At 39.9% G+C, this 18029-nt stretch overlaps 1 protein-coding gene across 1 annotated transcript in view; it reads right to left on the bottom strand.

Annotated features, from left to right (window-relative positions):
* Positions 1-2631, bottom strand: part of XDH (xanthine dehydrogenase) — a 52449-nt gene extending 49818 nt beyond the window's left edge. The window contains exon 1 of the mRNA XM_065632370.1: positions 2417-2631. Within this exon, the coding sequence (XP_065488442.1) occupies positions 2417-2470 (54 nt within the window). The 5' untranslated portion in view covers positions 2471-2631. The remainder of the gene's footprint in view (positions 1-2416) is intronic.
* Between the last annotated feature and the right edge of the window lie 15398 nt (positions 2632-18029).

Below are 18029 nucleotides of genomic sequence, written 5' to 3'. Positions count from 1 at the left end.
CCCGATCCTTCGCTAGCACTGCTGGTTCCACAAGCAGGGAAGGATGCTGAGACAGTCTTGACATGTGGAATGAGTTGGGACCGCTGGTAGTATTAACCATTCCCTGATGGGGTTTTTTTGCCAACTACTGCCAAGATCATACCGCGATAAACCCCTTTACACATGCACAACATCAGCTCCGAAATGCAGCTTTTGTAGACACGAACCGCAGTTCCATAAAAATTGCTGAAATGCACCAGGGGCGATGCCATTCACGGTATGTTTGTTAGCTCCAGGACACAAGCAAGAACAGACAGCTGATATCGAACTAACTGCTGCTAGGCTTCAGGGTCTAGGCTGTTCTTTCTCCCCCTCTGTGCCTCTTCCTACACGCCTAAACGAGTCCCATAGAACCAGTCCCGTGCAGCTCAGTCTCTCCTCTTTTGCCTTGACTAATACACATTTTCATGTAATAGCCAAGAGTCTCCTCCAGGAAGAGAGGCTTTTCTGCCAATTTACACAGAGCAATCAATGCTCTTGTAATACCTGAGCACCAACCAATGCTGAAGCACCAGCTGTAAATGTATGTAGGAATTTGTTTATAAAGTCTTCATACCTACCATGAGTGGCATATTGGTTTGGAACCTGAGCTGGCCTGGCATCAGAACTACAATTGTCTTTCATTAGAGCATTCCAGAAAAAAAAAAAAAAAAACAAGAAAGAACACTTGGCCTGTATCAGGGTCTGCATTACCCAACCTGTTTGTAGCAACCTCCTACTGCAAGACTCAAAAAGCTCCAAGTTCACCCCCTAAAAGTGAAGTTCACAGGGAGGGATCTGAAGTTACTGAAACCTTCAGAGAGTAAGAACAAGACAAGTTCATGGTACACCAACTGTGCCCATCGTAGCAGAAAATCTACAGATCATCCTGTGCCACTGCTTCATGAGCTCAACTACTAGAGTCAATTAGCCAGTCATGATTAACTTGAAGCTTCAAGTTTTCACCTGCCTCTAGAAACAACAAATGGCTGATATATCAATTAACATTCACAAATGAACCATTACTGACCTGTGTGAACAAAGGTTCCGTTGTCATCCTTCTTTACAAAACCACAAAACCAGGGCTGAGTTCTACATCAGTATTACACTCAAGAGTTCTTTGAATAACTTATAATCCATACTAGGTGAACTTCATTCTTCACCTAACTATTGATAGGTAGATAAAACAAAACTTAGATATCGAGTGCCTTAGTGCCTTGGAAAGTTCAAATTCCAAACCAGTTTTGATCCAAATTCATAACTAAAACATCATAATTGTAGTAACCATCTTATCCATGTTTACACTTGATTAAATTAGCACAGAAGATCAACAAAAGCAAAATTGATAGTAATCCTGTGTCAGTCTATAGGGCAGGGCACAGAGCTTTTTAACCAAATAAGAATGTTGTGTGATCCATCAAGAGATTAAAGAAATTGATTCTCTAGCCCAAATTTAGTGTCACATGTGATTGACCCCTAAGCAGTGCACAGGGAAGGTGCACAGCACACAGTGGATACACAACCCTCTCCCTTCTCCAAGTTTCCCAGCTGGAAGCTGCTTTGGCACAACTTTCTCTGCCCAAGTATCTGGGCAAGGGGTAGATAGCAGAGCAGGACTGGCATTGAGCTGAGCTCAGAAACAGAACTACCTTGGTACTCATTGTTCAAAAAAGAGGCAACCTTGACTTGTTACAAGCTTTTGAAGAGCCTGGGCTGCAATGCTAGCCAGGGCAAGTCCAAATTGAGAAAGGGAGCTCTGGGACAAACTGTTCAAAGATGTCCAGCACAAGCAAGGACAACCCCACCCCCAGTGAGACATGGTCACTTTTTAGGTAATTGTCAGCAGTTAATCTAGGAAACAGTTAATGGGCTTTGATTTTAGGGAATTTTCTAGCTTTAGAGAATTTTCTAGCTTCTTAAGTGGAAATTGAATGAACATTTTACTTTAATCCCTGTTAAAAATCAAATTCAGAATTACTTACTGAACATATGAATTATATATGGAGACTCACATTTGAGCTGCATTTTCCAGATCTGTTGTAATTACTGGAATTATTTCTAGTAGAAATGCCTGTACTAAGTCAGTGCACATTTATTTAAAAGTAGTTTCCTCAGAATTGCAATAAATTTTTGCCAACAAATCTAAAATGTAAAAGGCACATTATGTACTTCTGTTACTCTTTAAATAATTCACAAGGTAAAGTCACAAGGTAAACTCAAAGACGAGAAAAAGGCACTTAGCAAAGCAATAAAAAGTCTTCACAATTTAATATTTAAAAGTCATGGCAATTGTGCTGGTATTAGAAAACTTCAGAGGAGGAAAAAGATTACTAGAAAAAACAAGAGATCAAGCCACAATCCAGGAGCAAGCTGGGCATAAAGCTGGAATCATCCTTACCTTTTTACCATTCACAAAGAAAACAAGTTCATCCCCTGTCTCGTTTGGAGCCATGCTGCACACTTTCCAAAATTCACTCAAATAGGGCCACAGATCGCCCTTCCGAGAGCAGCCCCACGCCCCACAGCAAAGTGAGCACCAGCAATATGACAAGTAATATGAGTCTGCCTCAAGAATGTTTGACTTTATTTCTACATCAGTGCCCTGTGAAACCCTATATTATATAAGAAGCAACGAAGAGGCGTGCCAGCTGCCTTTGGTTGGTGCTTCTGCAGCAGTAATGACAGAAAAGGAACTGGAACGAGCAGAGTGACCCGCCCCCTTTTATATAGCAATAGATCACAATTCAACTGCATTCCCTTTAGATTATCCTGCCAGGCTTGGGGCACTCAGAGTGTGCCACTGCGACGGCTGCCAGCAACTCACTGTGTTTTGCAATACAATGCAAACTTCAGGGAAGGGGGGGTTCTCCCAAATATCCCTCCCCGAATATTGACATGAAAAAGCCCTGTTTCCCTCTCTCTGTGCATAGCCATCCACTTGGCACTGGCCACACTGAAGTGTTCCTCACGAGAGCACCTGCTTATTTAAAAACTCTGATACATGCACATGAGCTAGTAGGCTGACTGCAAGACTATTTCACTATGTCTCTTTACTTTTAAAGCTACAGTGTCCTCTTCCACCTGCAAGGACATAATTTACACGATATGTATTCATCCAGATAAAGCAATTCTAGAGAACTGGAACTCAGAAGAGGTGCTGAGCTAAGACCGCAATGTCTCCATCAGGCTCTTAAATCCTTTGGACTTACCTTTTTTGGCTCAATCTTCACATGCTGGATATTAGGTGCATGTTGCCAGAAAAACACAGAGGAAAGCAAGTTCTTTGAAGAATTTTTTGTCTTCCATTTTTTTGCCGGTGGTTTCTTCTGGTTTCTCCGTTACACAACCATATATTTTGCATTCTTGAAGTCTTCCTGTTTTTTCTTCCAAAGTTGTTGCAGAATTGTCCACAGATCTGTAGATATGACATGTGTTGGTTTAATGAACAAGATACCTAAATTTTTCACAAAACAGCACAATTCCAAAGTCTCATGGAAGTTTCTTGGTACTGTACTTACTCTTGTCTGCTCTATTCTGATTTTTGCAACTTTGCTTTCTCTCTTCAGCATAGCAGGCTTATTAGTTTCAATTAGCTTTTTTGTTGCCTTAAAATCCCTGGGAAAGCACTACATCAAAGTCTCCTTTCCAGGAAACTCTCTGAACGATTCACAAAACAACAAAATCTAATTAAGTTACCATTTTCAGAAACAGTCTTTCCTTCAGTATTTTGGAAATATGTCAGGGCGAATACAATACATACATTATTTTTACTAGCTTTTCTCTTCTGACTTATGTATTCTATTGCCCAGTCTATCCCCTAGAAAAGCTATTTTATAACAAGTGTCAAACATTTTCTCAGCACTTCTTTACACGCACGCAGTTTGCTGAAAGTATAGTTCACAGCAAACTTGTGCTTAACACCAGCTGCCTTAATCTATATTTGCAATGAAGTTATGCACAGCTGAACCAGTGCTGACACCTATTGTTTGACACCTCTGACTTTGTAGTATAGGAGCATTAGAAAAATTACACTTTTCTCCAAAAAATCTTCACCACTGCTACTTTATATCTATGTGCAAACTTACGCAAGCTCTACCCTCACATAGCAAGCATCAATCTCTAACTTAGTGTATACAAGCTCAGTACTCATAAAGAGTTTCGTAATATTTTAAATAACAATTATTACTCATAACCATCAGTAACACCTTACAGCAATCTCAAAGCAACTAGCCATTACAGCATTAACACCAAAATCAAACATGCTTAGTTTCCTAGTCCTAGTTTTCCACAATGCACAATGCTCTTCTTAGGTTGTAATCCTGTCATCTCTTTTTTAAGGAATCCCAAGCCTTTTGCCTAGCCTTGGTGATAATCTTATAGCTAAACTATCCCGTTTTGCTAAATCAGTAAACAGCATCTTATGATATTCCATCATAATGTTTATTTTTGACCCATCAACCTACTGTATACCTAATGTAAAAATAAAGATAAATACATCCATTATAGTAACCTCTATATGTAGATTACACAGGAATATAAAACTCCAGACCTCATCTCAACAGTGTCACCAATCAGACAACATCAAATTCATTCATTCTCCCACAACCCCAATGGGACAGTCAACTACTGTACCCATTTCACAGGCAGAGCACCAAGACACCTAGAACAGGAATTTTCCAAATCCTCTAAATAATTCTGGAGTACGAGAACTCATGCTATTGAAGTCTCTTAGCCGTTTTTGAAAATCCCAGCCTGAACAGAACAGTGGATTACCAGAAAAAGAACACCAACCCTCATTAAACTTCTGTAGCATAAGACCTGCATTGAGTGAGCTGAAATGAAAAGCTTTTGTCAGTCAAACACAACTTGGTTATGAGACAAAGTATTCTGACTTACCGGTCAGTTACAGTCTAGCAGGTTTCCCATTTTAGAAATTGTCCCTTTGCCCATTAACTCAGAGATAGGTACGGTTTAGAAGTTCAAAATTCCCTGTAGTCTAGCCCACTTATTAAAGAGCCCAGAGAGCAGTCGATGTTAGTCAAGAGCTATTAAAAAAAGAAAAAAAAAAAAGCAGCTAGCTTTTCTCATTCTGACTCATTAATCCTGCGGATCTGTCTGTTGCAATCACAATGATCATTTGTTCTGCAGATGATCATATGCGTAGCTCAAGAAATACAGCAAAATTTACAGAAGCTCCATTCCTGCCTAAGGAGTTTACCACCAGAATTAGGTAAATGCATGGAAGTATAACAACAAACCAATACCAGAGGTAATAAAGGAAAAGGCTTAAAACAAAAGTCAGAAGGTTTGTTACTTTGTTCTCATGTTCCTCTTGCAGGAAACGGGGCAGAGGGGGAAGAAAGTACAGGCAGCTCTGAAGAGGGTTCTGTGGAGGGATTTATGAGGAGCAGTTTGTAAAGCAGGTAGTAAAGAAAACAAAGTCCCAAGTCACTGCTTTAACGCCGTACTCCATCTATCAAGCTTCCAGGGTTTTCACATTAACTCTGTGTGCCTGCTGCCCCTAGTAGCTGGACTCCTACAAATATATGAAGCATCCACTCTTGCTAAAACCTGTGGACAGCATCTTTCACCTGAAGTGGAAACAATTTGTTTGCTTTAGATCTGGAGATCCTTCTTCAGTGGACACAGATATCCTTTCGGGGAGCATGCACTGGCACTCTTTTCAGGGATCTCAAGAGGTCTCATTCTGCTGAAATTAGGGTCAGCTATGAGAGCATTAGTTGAGGCTTTACAAACGGTATCTTTTACTTCTTAAACATTCCTTTCCAGAGCATAAACTATGAGTGGTTGTGTTACTTTGCTGCAAGTGTTCTCTGTGTAAGTTAAAAAAAAAGAATGAATCAATCAATCACACCATATTGATTACAGAATATGAAGGCAGAGAGTGTTGTCTGAGGATGTTAGCCCTCCCTTGGCATCACCTATTGACCACTCTTGAAGACAGGCTCCTGACATAAGTGGACATTTTATATGACTGGATAGGGACATTCATACTCTATTGGCGAGGTCTCACAAAAGAATCTCAAAGAAATACAATCTTTTCAGGATCCTAATACAGGCAGTAAACTTACTACTTTGCAATAACAAGAAAACCCCATAAAATTGCCATACAAGTATGAAAGTGAGATATTGTTTATCTTTTCAAAGGTGTTTCTCAGGTTAAAAAAAATCATAAGTTTCATGCACTTTCTTTCAAGAAAATTTATTTCTGGTTACAGATATAGGTTTGAAGTAGATCATGGTCACAAAGCAAATATGAATTGGATCTCCTCATTGAGGGTTGTGAGTGGATACTGGCTCATTATTTATGAATCACTAATCAGTGTCCAGCTTATAATTATATTGATACTTTCTAATTGTATGGATTCAATTCATGAATTATGACCTCTTCACCTGCATTTGAAGATGGGTGGAGTTTAATTATAGTTCTTTTAGTCCTACCACCTGACTTCCTCTGACAGCGGTGAACAAAGTTGGTTAATTCTGCCCTCTGTTGAGAAGTACTGGTTGTCACTAGACTTTCAAACAACTAAAGCAAGACTTTTATTTTAATTCATATGCAGTTTTTCTTTCATAACCTGGTTCCAGCAGACCAAACAGAGGATGTTACAGATATCTGACCTGAAAAGCAACCTCTTTTCAAGCAGGCTTTTTAATGCATGTTCCTTGTCTTCATCAGCAGCTGACTTGACACCTATCAGTTGTCTTTTACTTGCTTCCAGGGTATCATGAGAGAGAAAAACTTCAGACGCCCATCCTGGTAATCTCACTCAAAATCAGTAAAATATTTTAATCTTTCTTCTTGGCCTTTTTTCTCTTCATCTGCTGATATTCTATGTGTACCGTTTGTATTTAGTAATAACTGTCCGAGGATGCAGAAAAAAGCAGAGACTGGCTGCTGCCATTGTCACAGGTGGAAGCATTGTCTCCAGTGGGTGTTTCAAGGAGGAAAGGTGGGGGGTGGACACAGCTGCAACAACCAGGTAGAACTCTTCATTCTTCTGAACAGCTGCTAAAGCACCTCCTCTCTGGTATCAAATGATACCTTGATATTCCAAGATCCCTGAGCAAGGAAGCAGGAGCTTCTGGGCTAGTCTAAATAAGTATAAGTTGGTTCCCATACCTAGCCTGCATAAATACATGCTGATTTTTCCACTGCTTTTCTTCATAGGAGAGTCTCTAACACAGAGGTCTGCCTCTCGTTTATTTCTGCCCCTGTGAAGGTATGCATCAATTTTGCTCAGGAGATCATTAAATCTAGTTTTCTCTTGTCGATACACCAAATGCAGTCTAGCACATGGCTCCTTGTCAAAACTCTGATACCAGCTCTGTGATGTAAATTTCTATTTAATATGCTGTCCTAAACCGGTCTGGGCATCTGCACAAGTCCTCTGGCTGCCCTGTGTATCTCACTGCTAATCACTTTCTCGTTTTAGAATGCAGTATTTTGGTGGGCAGTTTGTTCAAAAGACAAGAAATCCTTCACAGCTGCTTCTGCTAACACAAAAGGGCTCCTGAGTTGACCTAACATTTAACTATTCTATCTAGGAAGGATTTGCATGCCAAAAGCTTGTGAGCATTCTCCAACTACTTGTTTAAGAAAAAGACTGCCTGTCTTCACAGATGCTGCCTAAACAGAGTCCTGGACATCTTCTTACCTTGCACTACGATTTCTTTCTAGCTCCCAACTAGCCTCTACCATTAAGATGACTGAGAGTTGTCAAAAGTAGACTTATCTAGACTGGACAAGTAGGGCAAGTCAATCCCCCAGAGAATTTCAGAAGAGCTTTGTTATCGGTATAATGCAGGAGAGCAGATGCCATCATCATCACTGAAACAAGCCGCTTGTTTCAAATTACAGCCATCGTGGTCAGCTTGTATCCCCCAGACTGTCTTGATTTCTCACCAAAACAAGCTCATTCTAAATGACTTGCTTTTACTATGTAATACTAACAGACAATAAACATCAAGCAGGAAAGAAAAGGCCCCACTGGAAAATCATGGACAGTGCTGGCACAAGAGCAATTGCTGTAAACTCAGCATGAATCATTTAAGGTGAAAATTAGAAAAGCTATAAACATTATAGCAGTAACATTGAAGAACAGGCTTCCAAGAGAAGCGGTGCATGAAAGAAAGATTAACTGCTTTCAAAATGGACCTTGAACAGCCTACAAACAGACATTGTGCATATATTACAGAAGTTGAAACTGAAATTGCTTGAAGTTCTGTGCTTCCCCTCATGTCCAGAAGACAGATTTTCTTAAGTCATGTTCCTGATATCTTAGTCTCAACCCAAAATAAAAAAGCTTTCATTCCCAAAGTTATTTTATTAAGATTGAACAGGGAAGAAAGCTGACTGTACATGGAAACCCTGGAATGATATACATGTTAAACATGTCTATGAATCCCTGACTGCTCAGAACAAATATTCTTAATTACCTGGATTATTTTCAAACACAAGTACTTCCTAGCCAGGCTTCCTGCTTTCAGAGATAGACCTTATGCCCAACTACGTACACTTAAAGGCACTGAACAGAAATCTTACACCTTCATCCCTCCTGAAGCTTCCCAATTCATGAAGAACAAGCGACCTCTACTTTTCAAGAATTCACTTGGAAACCAGCCAGTTAAGAGATTAATGTATTCCCTCCATCACATTTCTTCCTATATTTGCATGATGAACTTACAGATCTCAAATATTTCTGAATATTTACCATGATTGCCCTTCGTACAACCAGATGACAAATATGCCAGTTTTCGCCTCCCTTTTGGAGTGGCTTCCTTTTTTAATAAAACTGGTTTCCCACCACTGTTATTTTGTATCATGTATTATTTTATATCTGAATATAAAAGATAGAGCTGATAGTTTTCATGAGTTGGCAGGAGGTTGCTTTGCAGAATTCAAGGAGGCAAAATGAGGTTGAGCTATTTACCAACAAATTAATTACAGGGCTGTTACAATAAAATATCCAGTATGAATAATGTAGACACCTAACTAGAGTACAGATATACCTGTACTCTCAGGAGAATGCTGCTGATGTACCTTGATGTAAACACGATTAACAATCTTGTTAAATTAAGATGATGAGACGGGCTTTCACCAAACAGTTTAGAAAAATACTTGAGAAAATGATGAAAGGGTAAAATAAGGTATAAAGATGTATGCATATAGGAATTCTCAGAGCTGCTTTTCCCAGGACAAGGTAAGGTAAGTGTGCCCTAATGGTTAACAAGGTTGGGACCGTAGAAACTGATAACAGACTGCTAGCTGGTTTTGCTCTCTATTATCTCTGTTACTAGCAATACAGGAATATCCAATCACACCTGTCTGCTTTCTGCTGAGTAAAACCATGGTCTCTTTGCAGTGATTTTTCAGTGATCCTTGCAGGACATAAATCAGATCTAGACACAGCATCTCTAGTTTAAGCAGTCAGAGTAGACAACAATACTTAAAAAAAGATGATTAAAAGCTTGTATTCCCTTGAACGAAGTATAAGCTATGCTACATAATTAAAACCACAGTGGAGTTGAATCCAAACTTCCAAATCCATCTCTTGCAGACTATGATGGTTCCAATCCTAAATTGGATTCCATACATAAGAGCTCTGATATTTCCTTCCCAGGAGAGTTGCAGCAATGGTCCTATAACATTATTTGGTTTACTACCACAATGGAATGCTTCCAGTAAGAGGGAGAGATTTCATTTTCTGTGACACCAAGCTTGCAATCCAAAACAAAAGTCTCTGAAGGGAAAAAAAAATAGGCTAAGAGAGCCCGGAGGAAAGACCCAGTTCTTTTCTTATTATTTTTAAGATGGTGAGTACTGTAGCAGATAATAGCTTCTCGGAGGGATTAGTGTGGAGTCTATAACACGCAACCTGCTGCATATTCCAATTCTTACAGAATATTAAGCAAAAAAATACAAACAGTAACCTGCACTGAGAGCTGAAACACAGAAGTATTGACAGGATTCTAGTATCACTGACATCAAGCCGTTGATATCAAATACGTAGATCCTAAGGAACTCCAACAGTCATCTGAATTAACCCTTTTTCATCATCACATCCCACATCACAGCTGTGCATGGCAGAAACCATTTTTTATCAGATCTTTATTTTAGCGAATTTCTCTGTTGCATTGGTCAGCTAATATTTGCATGTGTTCATAAATTTACCTTTTTACATTTAATCCCCCTAGTCCAGAAGTTTATTATTGTCAGCTACTTTTACTGTGATGGTGAAGAGGGATCAAGAACAAGTCCCCAGCTTGTTAGTCTTTTTGCCAGGTCAGAGCAGAGAGTCAGTCTCTGTTCCACCATGTCCACTTTAGACAAAGCAGCTACAGACCAGGGGAAGAACCACAATCTAGCAGAGAACCCATAAAATCAAGGAGTGGCAGCCATTTAGATACATGATAATTATTACTTTAGAAACAGCAAAAAGAGAAAGCCTGTTTACTGTCACTAGACTCTGTTCCGGAAGCTACATTCCATTCTCGAAAGGCAGGGCCTATTTCTTATATTTGCCTCTTCCTTTACAAAATACAGACCTTAACCAAGCTGGCCTTCAAACCTCCACTTTGATCCATCTATTCAAGTCATGCTGAGTAGTATCCACTTTTCTATGAGTAGAACCAATATTTGGATGAAAAAAGTCATTCAATTATTTTATATCTACCTTTTAGATTATTTAATGTGCACAAACTCATCCTTTAAAAAGGAACTTCCTTAGAAAACTAGCCTTTTTACACATCACACTTCTCATTTCTATGTGGATAAAAAAGCTAGTTTGAGTTTCTCATCTTATAGAAGAAATTCTTGCACTACAGAAAAGTTAGATGACCTGACCAAACAGCAGGACAACCAGTGATGACATCAAGGGTGACATTTTCAAAAGCACTCCGTGCTGAGTTTCTTTCTCACTACACTTAGTGAGAAAGAAGTTAAACGAACACTGAATGCTTCCTGAATAATTCCACCTAGTGAGAAACCACTCACTATTTTCAGCAAGACCAGAATCTGAACCCAGAACCTACACCCTGTTAACTGAAACATAGTATGTACATATCTGTGCTTTGTTTACAGTTCCCAGCACTGATGCCCTAGCAAAAGGATGCAAAGTCTATGTAAGATCAATTAAAACAAAAGTAAACACACTAGGACTGTTTTCCCACACTGACTTGAAAGGCATGAAAGCAGCATAAGCTTGAAGAACAACACAAGTACTACCAGTTTTCCTGGAAGGGTTTTGTTTTGTTTCCTGGAATAAGAAACAACTATAGAGCAGCTTATTCTACAATGCATGATCCAGTGAATTTCCAAGAGCAGGAGAGTTTAGAATGTTCAAAGCATATTCTGTTATCACTAATCCTAGATGTCCATCGTATTTTATTTGGACAAAGATCTGTAGTGAGTACAGCCACTCAGCTCAAATAATGTTGCATATCTTAACATATTTAAATAATGTTATATCCTAGGATATAAACTGAATGGTTTAATTTATAGCTATTCACATGCCTTCTGTCTCAGGAAAATCTTTAGCACAAGAAATGCTTTTTACATTAAAACCACTAATAAAAAATACATATAGATAAAATTGAGTACCCACCAGTTTTGGGGCACCACTGATGACATCTTTGATTTTTTCTAATATTTTGTCCACGCTTCAAGTTTCTCAGCTCTCCTAACCTGACCAGTGTTCACGTCAGCATTTCTTCAGTAAGAACAAACCATCACTGTCCCTGATCCCTTACCTACACTGACGTCAGAGGAAATCTGGATGCAGAAAGATGACACAATGTTCAGGATAAACTAAGGGGAAAAAAAAAAAAAAAAAAAGGACTCTTTCGCGGTCAGGCTCTGCTGATCTGTGAAAGCCTGACTCAGCAGCGACTTAGCAAAAAGCTGGTCCCAATTGGGCAAGGAGGGGGAGCGGATCCCAGAGCTGGTCAGCTGGAGAGGTCAGTGGCGGGACGGCAGGGAAGGTCAAGGGCCTGACGGACAGTGCCTGGGCCCTGTGCCCAGCGAGGCACCAGGAGGACACCTCTCTTGCCTGTCCTGTTCTGGTCACCCCACAGCCCTCCACAGGACTCCCGCTGGTGGGTATGGCTCACCATCCACTGATGGCAGCTCCTCCATATCCAGGCTTTGTGGAGACCGGCTTAAACACGGCAAACCTTCTCAGAAGCAGATATTAAAAGAAGAAAGAGGATCTGGGAAAACCAGGCATCCCACCACTTACAGAAATTATAATGGTTTGCAAGCGTAGACACTATATCAAGCCTTATCTCGGCCTGCAGCGTGCCATCTAGTGGCAATGGGTTGTGGCTGGACATGGTCTCCCCACTGGGCAGTCCAGGTGAACCCATATTGCTAGAAAGGCCATGAGACAGACATGTAGATAACGTAACCACCAAAAGCTAAAGAAAGAGAAGAACAGAGACACTTAAAGCAATTAAAAAAAAAAAAAAATTACAAGCACGAGAAAATTTGAGGGGACACGTACGATGCATTTGTTTCTCTAGAAAAAAGATCTCTACTTTTCATCTATCAGTGAAAAAGTCTTCCAGCCCTACCCAGACTGACAAGGCACAGTAGGGTCACTTCTTATCAAATTCAACTTCTGCGTTGTATAGGATTCTTCAACAGCTGCCCTGACAAGCTATAAATAATTAACTTAAACCACACTGTGCAAGCAACAGGGCAAAAGATTACAAAATTCATTTATGCAATTGAGACGAGTTACATTGGGACACTCAGAATACATCTCAGCAAGATGATTGTCCTCTTCTAGTTTTTGTACATAAGATGGAACACACTGAGAAAAACAGACACAGCACAAGCTAAATTTGATTTAAAATATGGAACTCCTAGGCTGAAAGAGAAGAAAATAAAAACACTTTAAAAATACTCATTAAGATTCCATCATAAAGCATTAATAATGCTGAAGTTCAACAAAAAAAACCAACACAAAAATAATTGTTTATTCTATTTATTCCATTGTAATAGCTGAAAAGTATCTGGCAATCAAGATAAATTAGGATAATTAAACCATGTAACTTTTTTCCTTCCCCCTTTCAATTTATGTTCTAGCAAGACGACAGTTTTCCTGTTGACTTTGTATTTAAAAAAAAATCTTAACAAATCATTCCAGCAAATCATTCTTAATGTATTGGTAACGCAAACTTCTGCAAGAGTTCACAGCATCACAGAATGTCCTGAGTTGGAAGGGACCCACAAGGATCATCGAGTCCAACTCCTGTCCCTGCAGATGACAACCCCACAGTTCACACCGTGTGTCTGAGAGTGTTGTCCACAATGCAAAAACTTTCCAAACAATTGCTACTAATTACAATTATGTACACTATTCAATCATTTAAATATCACCATACAATTGATAGTACTCAATTTCTTGCCTGGAGAAGGCAAACTCTTGTTACTATTGCCCTGTGAAACTTTAGAACCCTTCTCGCCAATTCCTAATGAAAAAACCAAAACAAACAAACAAACGACAATAACAAACAAAACAAACAAACAAAACCAAATTCAGCATTTCGGTTCTAGTCTTTCCGTATAAAGGATGTCTCAGATTGCTGCACACCCCAGAGTTCTTAAACTGCTGATCTGTTTATCCCACATCTCACACACTATTTTAAATAAGCATCTTGGAGTTACCGGAGTGAGAGTCAGAATGAAGAGCTGGTTGCTGTTATGACAATGTATTGGAACTCCCTTTCTTCAAGGAAAGGAGAAATCACTCCAAATGACGCATTGTTTAACAGGGCAAAACTCATACATGGAAAAGCACAGGCAGGCAACACTCTCAGAACGTATGGCAATGCTCTGAAGAGGTACCAAGTCAGTTGTGATGTTCGGCCTGGAGAAGAGAAGGCTGAGAGGGGATCTCATCAATGCACTTAAATATCTCAAGGGTGGCTGTCAAGAGGACAGGACCAGACTCCTTTCATTGGTGCCCAACGATAGGATGAGGGGCAACAGGCACAGACAAAAGCACAGGAGGTTCCATCTGAATATGAGGAGAAACTTCTTGACTTTGAGAGTGCCAGAGCACTGGAACCAGAGAGGTTGTGGGGTCTCCTTCTCTGGAGACATTCAAAACCCACCTGGACACATTCCTGTGCAATCTGCTCTGGGTGAACCTGCTTTAGCAGGTGGGTTGGACTAGATGATCTCCAGAGGTCCCTTCCAACCCCAACCATTCTGTGATTCTGTGATTCTATGTAAAAAGAGGTCTGGAGCTTTTTTTCCACTGAGATATCAGACGACATTTATTTGTTGTCATATTCTGTTATTTTAAGAGTGTTCTCTCAGGTAGCATGGCATTCAGCCTGGGCCGAGCAGTTCCATGGGAGGGAAACTGCTCTTACAGGACTCTTGGAGCCAGGCAGTCTCACACTCCCTGGAGCTGAATGCACCGAAGTTCAGCAGGGGGCTGTCTGTACAAATACATCCACAGACCAAGCCCAGCAGGGGTCACAGTGCTCACACAGTCAGACATCCCACCTACGGCTGTGACAAAGTATTTTGAGTTTACCACGCAGCTCCACAGAACTTCTGGGTGCAAGAAAGAAAAGGCTGGAACAGATGGATCTTAATGTTTCCTTCTTGTCATTCCTCATTTCCTTCAGCTTTTAGTCTTACTCCTCATAATCACTGCCTTAAGACCATGATTCTTACCCCTTTCAGCTGAAGAGTTTTTACTCAGAATCTACTCTATCTTTGATTCATGAAGAACTGTGGCTTCAGAAGTTCCTTCAGTGTTTCCAGACAGAATAATCATAAATATACTTTGACAGTGATTCACCTAGAGAAGTTTCTTGAATGGATCCCACTACAATATCTAACCCTAAATCTTGTGGATCTCCACTGATCATCATGAATTTCTGAAAATCCAGGTTAATTCAGGACACATGCCATGTGGTTCAGTCTCTCCAGACCATGTCTGCTACTTGCTACAGCTTGCAGAATCACCCTTCTCAGGAGATCACTGCTGCCTCAAGTTCTGAGTATGCTGGCAGAAGAACGTTGATTACCTTTTTGATCCAGGTTGTTCGATTGGTAAGGTGATTACATATTTCCCTCCTGTTCCCTACTCAGCTGTCTACCTCCGCTCTGCAGCTGACTCCAGGCTGGCTTACTGCTACCTTCATACAACCTTCCTCAGATTGTATATTAGGAAAAAAATCTTCACAGAAAGGGTTGCGAAGCACTGGAATGGGCTGCCCAGGGAAGTGGTGGAGTCACCATCCCTGGAGGGGTCTAAAAGGCACATAGACGAGGTTCTTAGGGACATGGTTTAATGCTACAGTTAGGTTATGGCTGGACTCAATGATCTTGAGGGTCTCTTCCAGCTGAAATGATTCTATGATTCCTGACATATTGCTTGAATGTCTTTCATTTCATTTCCTTCTCCTGGGCCATGTTTCATAAGGACCATGATAAAAAAAGCTACATCTTCTATTTGACTTTTTCAAAACTTGTGCTTGCTAAGGTGTGGTGGTTTTCGGTGCTGTTTGGTTTTTTTGTTTGGTGTGTGTGTGTGTGGTTGGGGGGGTGGTGCAGGTTTTGTTTGTTTGTTTGCTTGTTTTCCTCCTTCTGGTGCATCTCATTGATCACACTTCATCAACAGAAATTTCCATTACATTTATACAGTCCTAAAATTACATTCAGCCCTTTGACGGCAACCGCGAGGCTGATGCGGCCCCTGGTGAAAATGAGTTTGACACCCCTGTTCTAAGTGATACCAGAATAATAAGATAGTGCAGCGGGGCAAGACTTGCCCCATTGCTTGTTTAATAGTACTTCCATAAGGATCAGCTATCAACATCACAAAATCTTCAGGCACATTAAAGAATGCCCAGCTAACTCTTTGTTAGACAAGCAAATCCTAGTATTGACTGAATCCTGAAGTGCAAGCTTTGCTTCGCTCATGGCAAACCCTCCACAACCAACTACACTTGGCTGTAATGAATGTGTGTGAGGTACATGGATTGCCAGGCTGGCACAAGTCCAATATTGATGGAGAGCTAGAGTCTCAATGAACCAAGGTTGCTGCTTCACTGCTGGAAAGCAGGGGACTGAAGTGTCACATCAACATACACTGGAATGGAGTAAGAAATGCTCCAGACCCTGACTGGAGAAGCAAGGAGAAATTAACATTTGGAAATATCACATTCCTCTTGCAAAGGACGTTCTGCAGCCCTACAGTGACACGACCTACCTGGAAAACGGACACGGCAGAGGAACTGTGAAGTCAGACATGGGATGCAACACATGCCACAGGTTGAACCTTCAAAGAACATACCAGAAACAAAGCAAAGAAGATTTCTGCTCTGACTCATTCATATTATAGAATGTCTCAAATGACTCAGTGGTACACTGTCAATGATGTCTTTCTGAGAAGTTTATACAACTGTTTATAATTACCCAGGAACTGTTTATAAATGGGCAAACTAAAAGAGCTGTTTCATTCACAACATAATCCTACTGTATCTTCCTAGTATGGCTCCAAAATGGATAGAATATGAAAAGTAAGCTTAAAACTATCTGGCTGGAACCCGGTTTATCTATCAGGTACAGACCAGAAATTACACCTTACAGATAAAGTAGAGCATATACAAAGATATTGACATTTTGCCAAAGAAAACAATATTACAGCAGAGAAGTTGCCAAAAAGAACTATAAAATCAGAGAATGAAAATGTTTCTATGTATTGATGCAGGGTTAAGCTTGAGGTGTTGTTTATGCACATAAGCCAACTACAGCAGTGACCTGAAAGACATATCTGTACAAAGTTGTGGAATAGCATCATCACAGAGGTACTATAAAGGGTAGTTTTGGTCAAGTGAATTGCTTACTAAATCAAAAAATCTTAAAACTCCAAATACAGAAACTCTTTTCTACAAACCATCAAGTGTTATTTTAATGTGGGGGGTTTTTTTAGAGGGTATACATCCTCAGAACCATAAATTTGACCTTATATATCCCATATCTTTCCTATTAAGCTCACAAAGTCAATTATTAAAGGCTCGGAATTAAAGTTACAATTGAAATCTGAAATTTTGCATCTTCAATGTGCATATTAATGATTTGATTTGAGAAGAGCATGTAGGAAATACTAGAATTCCTTCAAGTCTACTTTACTCTAGGTTTTTAAGGTTGATTTGATTTGATCTGTGCTTTAAAAGCTTTAATAAATACATTCATTAATTTTTGTACATTGCTAGTACTGGGCCATGCACTATTATTTAAATTCATGTTGCTATGCTACCAAGAGCTAAAATAACCTAATAAGCATTAATTAACATTTGCACAACACCCTGTAATGTTGTTACTTGCTGTTTTATAGACAAGAAAAGCTGAGACTCTAAGAGGAACTCTTAGATCATGTAATGAATCAGCAGTAGCACAAAAATAGAGACAATAAATCCTCAGTCTCATTTCTACCATGTCTGGGCTAGGCCTTTTTTAAGTGACGAAGTCATCCAACTAATTCTATTGCTTCAAAATATTGCTTCAAATTTGTTGAAATTGTTATTACAGCTTTCCACCCAAAACTGGCGGGTTTTATTTTCATTTATTCCAGATTCTTTTAAGAAAAATCAAGGTTCTTTCTTAAATTATTAGAAAGCAGCAACTGAAATAACTGAAAAGCTAAATTAAGAAAGTTCCCGTGATTTCATTTCCAGCTCCCACCTGCTTCTGCAGCATAGTGGGCAGCAAAGAAGAGTTTTCCAGTTTTTAAGTGTTCACAGGTCTACAGAAGTTTCCACCAAACTCTCCCAGCTGCTCCAGCAATAGACCACAGGAGAAATCATGGATTATATCTAGACCTCTTCACTCTCCTTTTGCCTGTAAATTTGTCCTCTTTCCCAATAATGACATGTCAGATGTTACTTGAGATCATTGAGTACTTTTGGTTACAGCTCTGCCTTCCCACATGTCAGTAAGTCCATTTGCTCTGGCATTGTTA

Source organism: Caloenas nicobarica, chromosome 3 (genome assembly GCF_036013445.1).
Source record: "Caloenas nicobarica isolate bCalNic1 chromosome 3, bCalNic1.hap1, whole genome shotgun sequence".
In the NCBI taxonomy this organism is placed as follows: Eukaryota; Metazoa; Chordata; class Aves; order Columbiformes; family Columbidae; genus Caloenas; species Caloenas nicobarica.
Note: the sequence above shows the minus strand (reverse complement) of the source record. Positions and strands in the feature narration are given on the sequence as shown.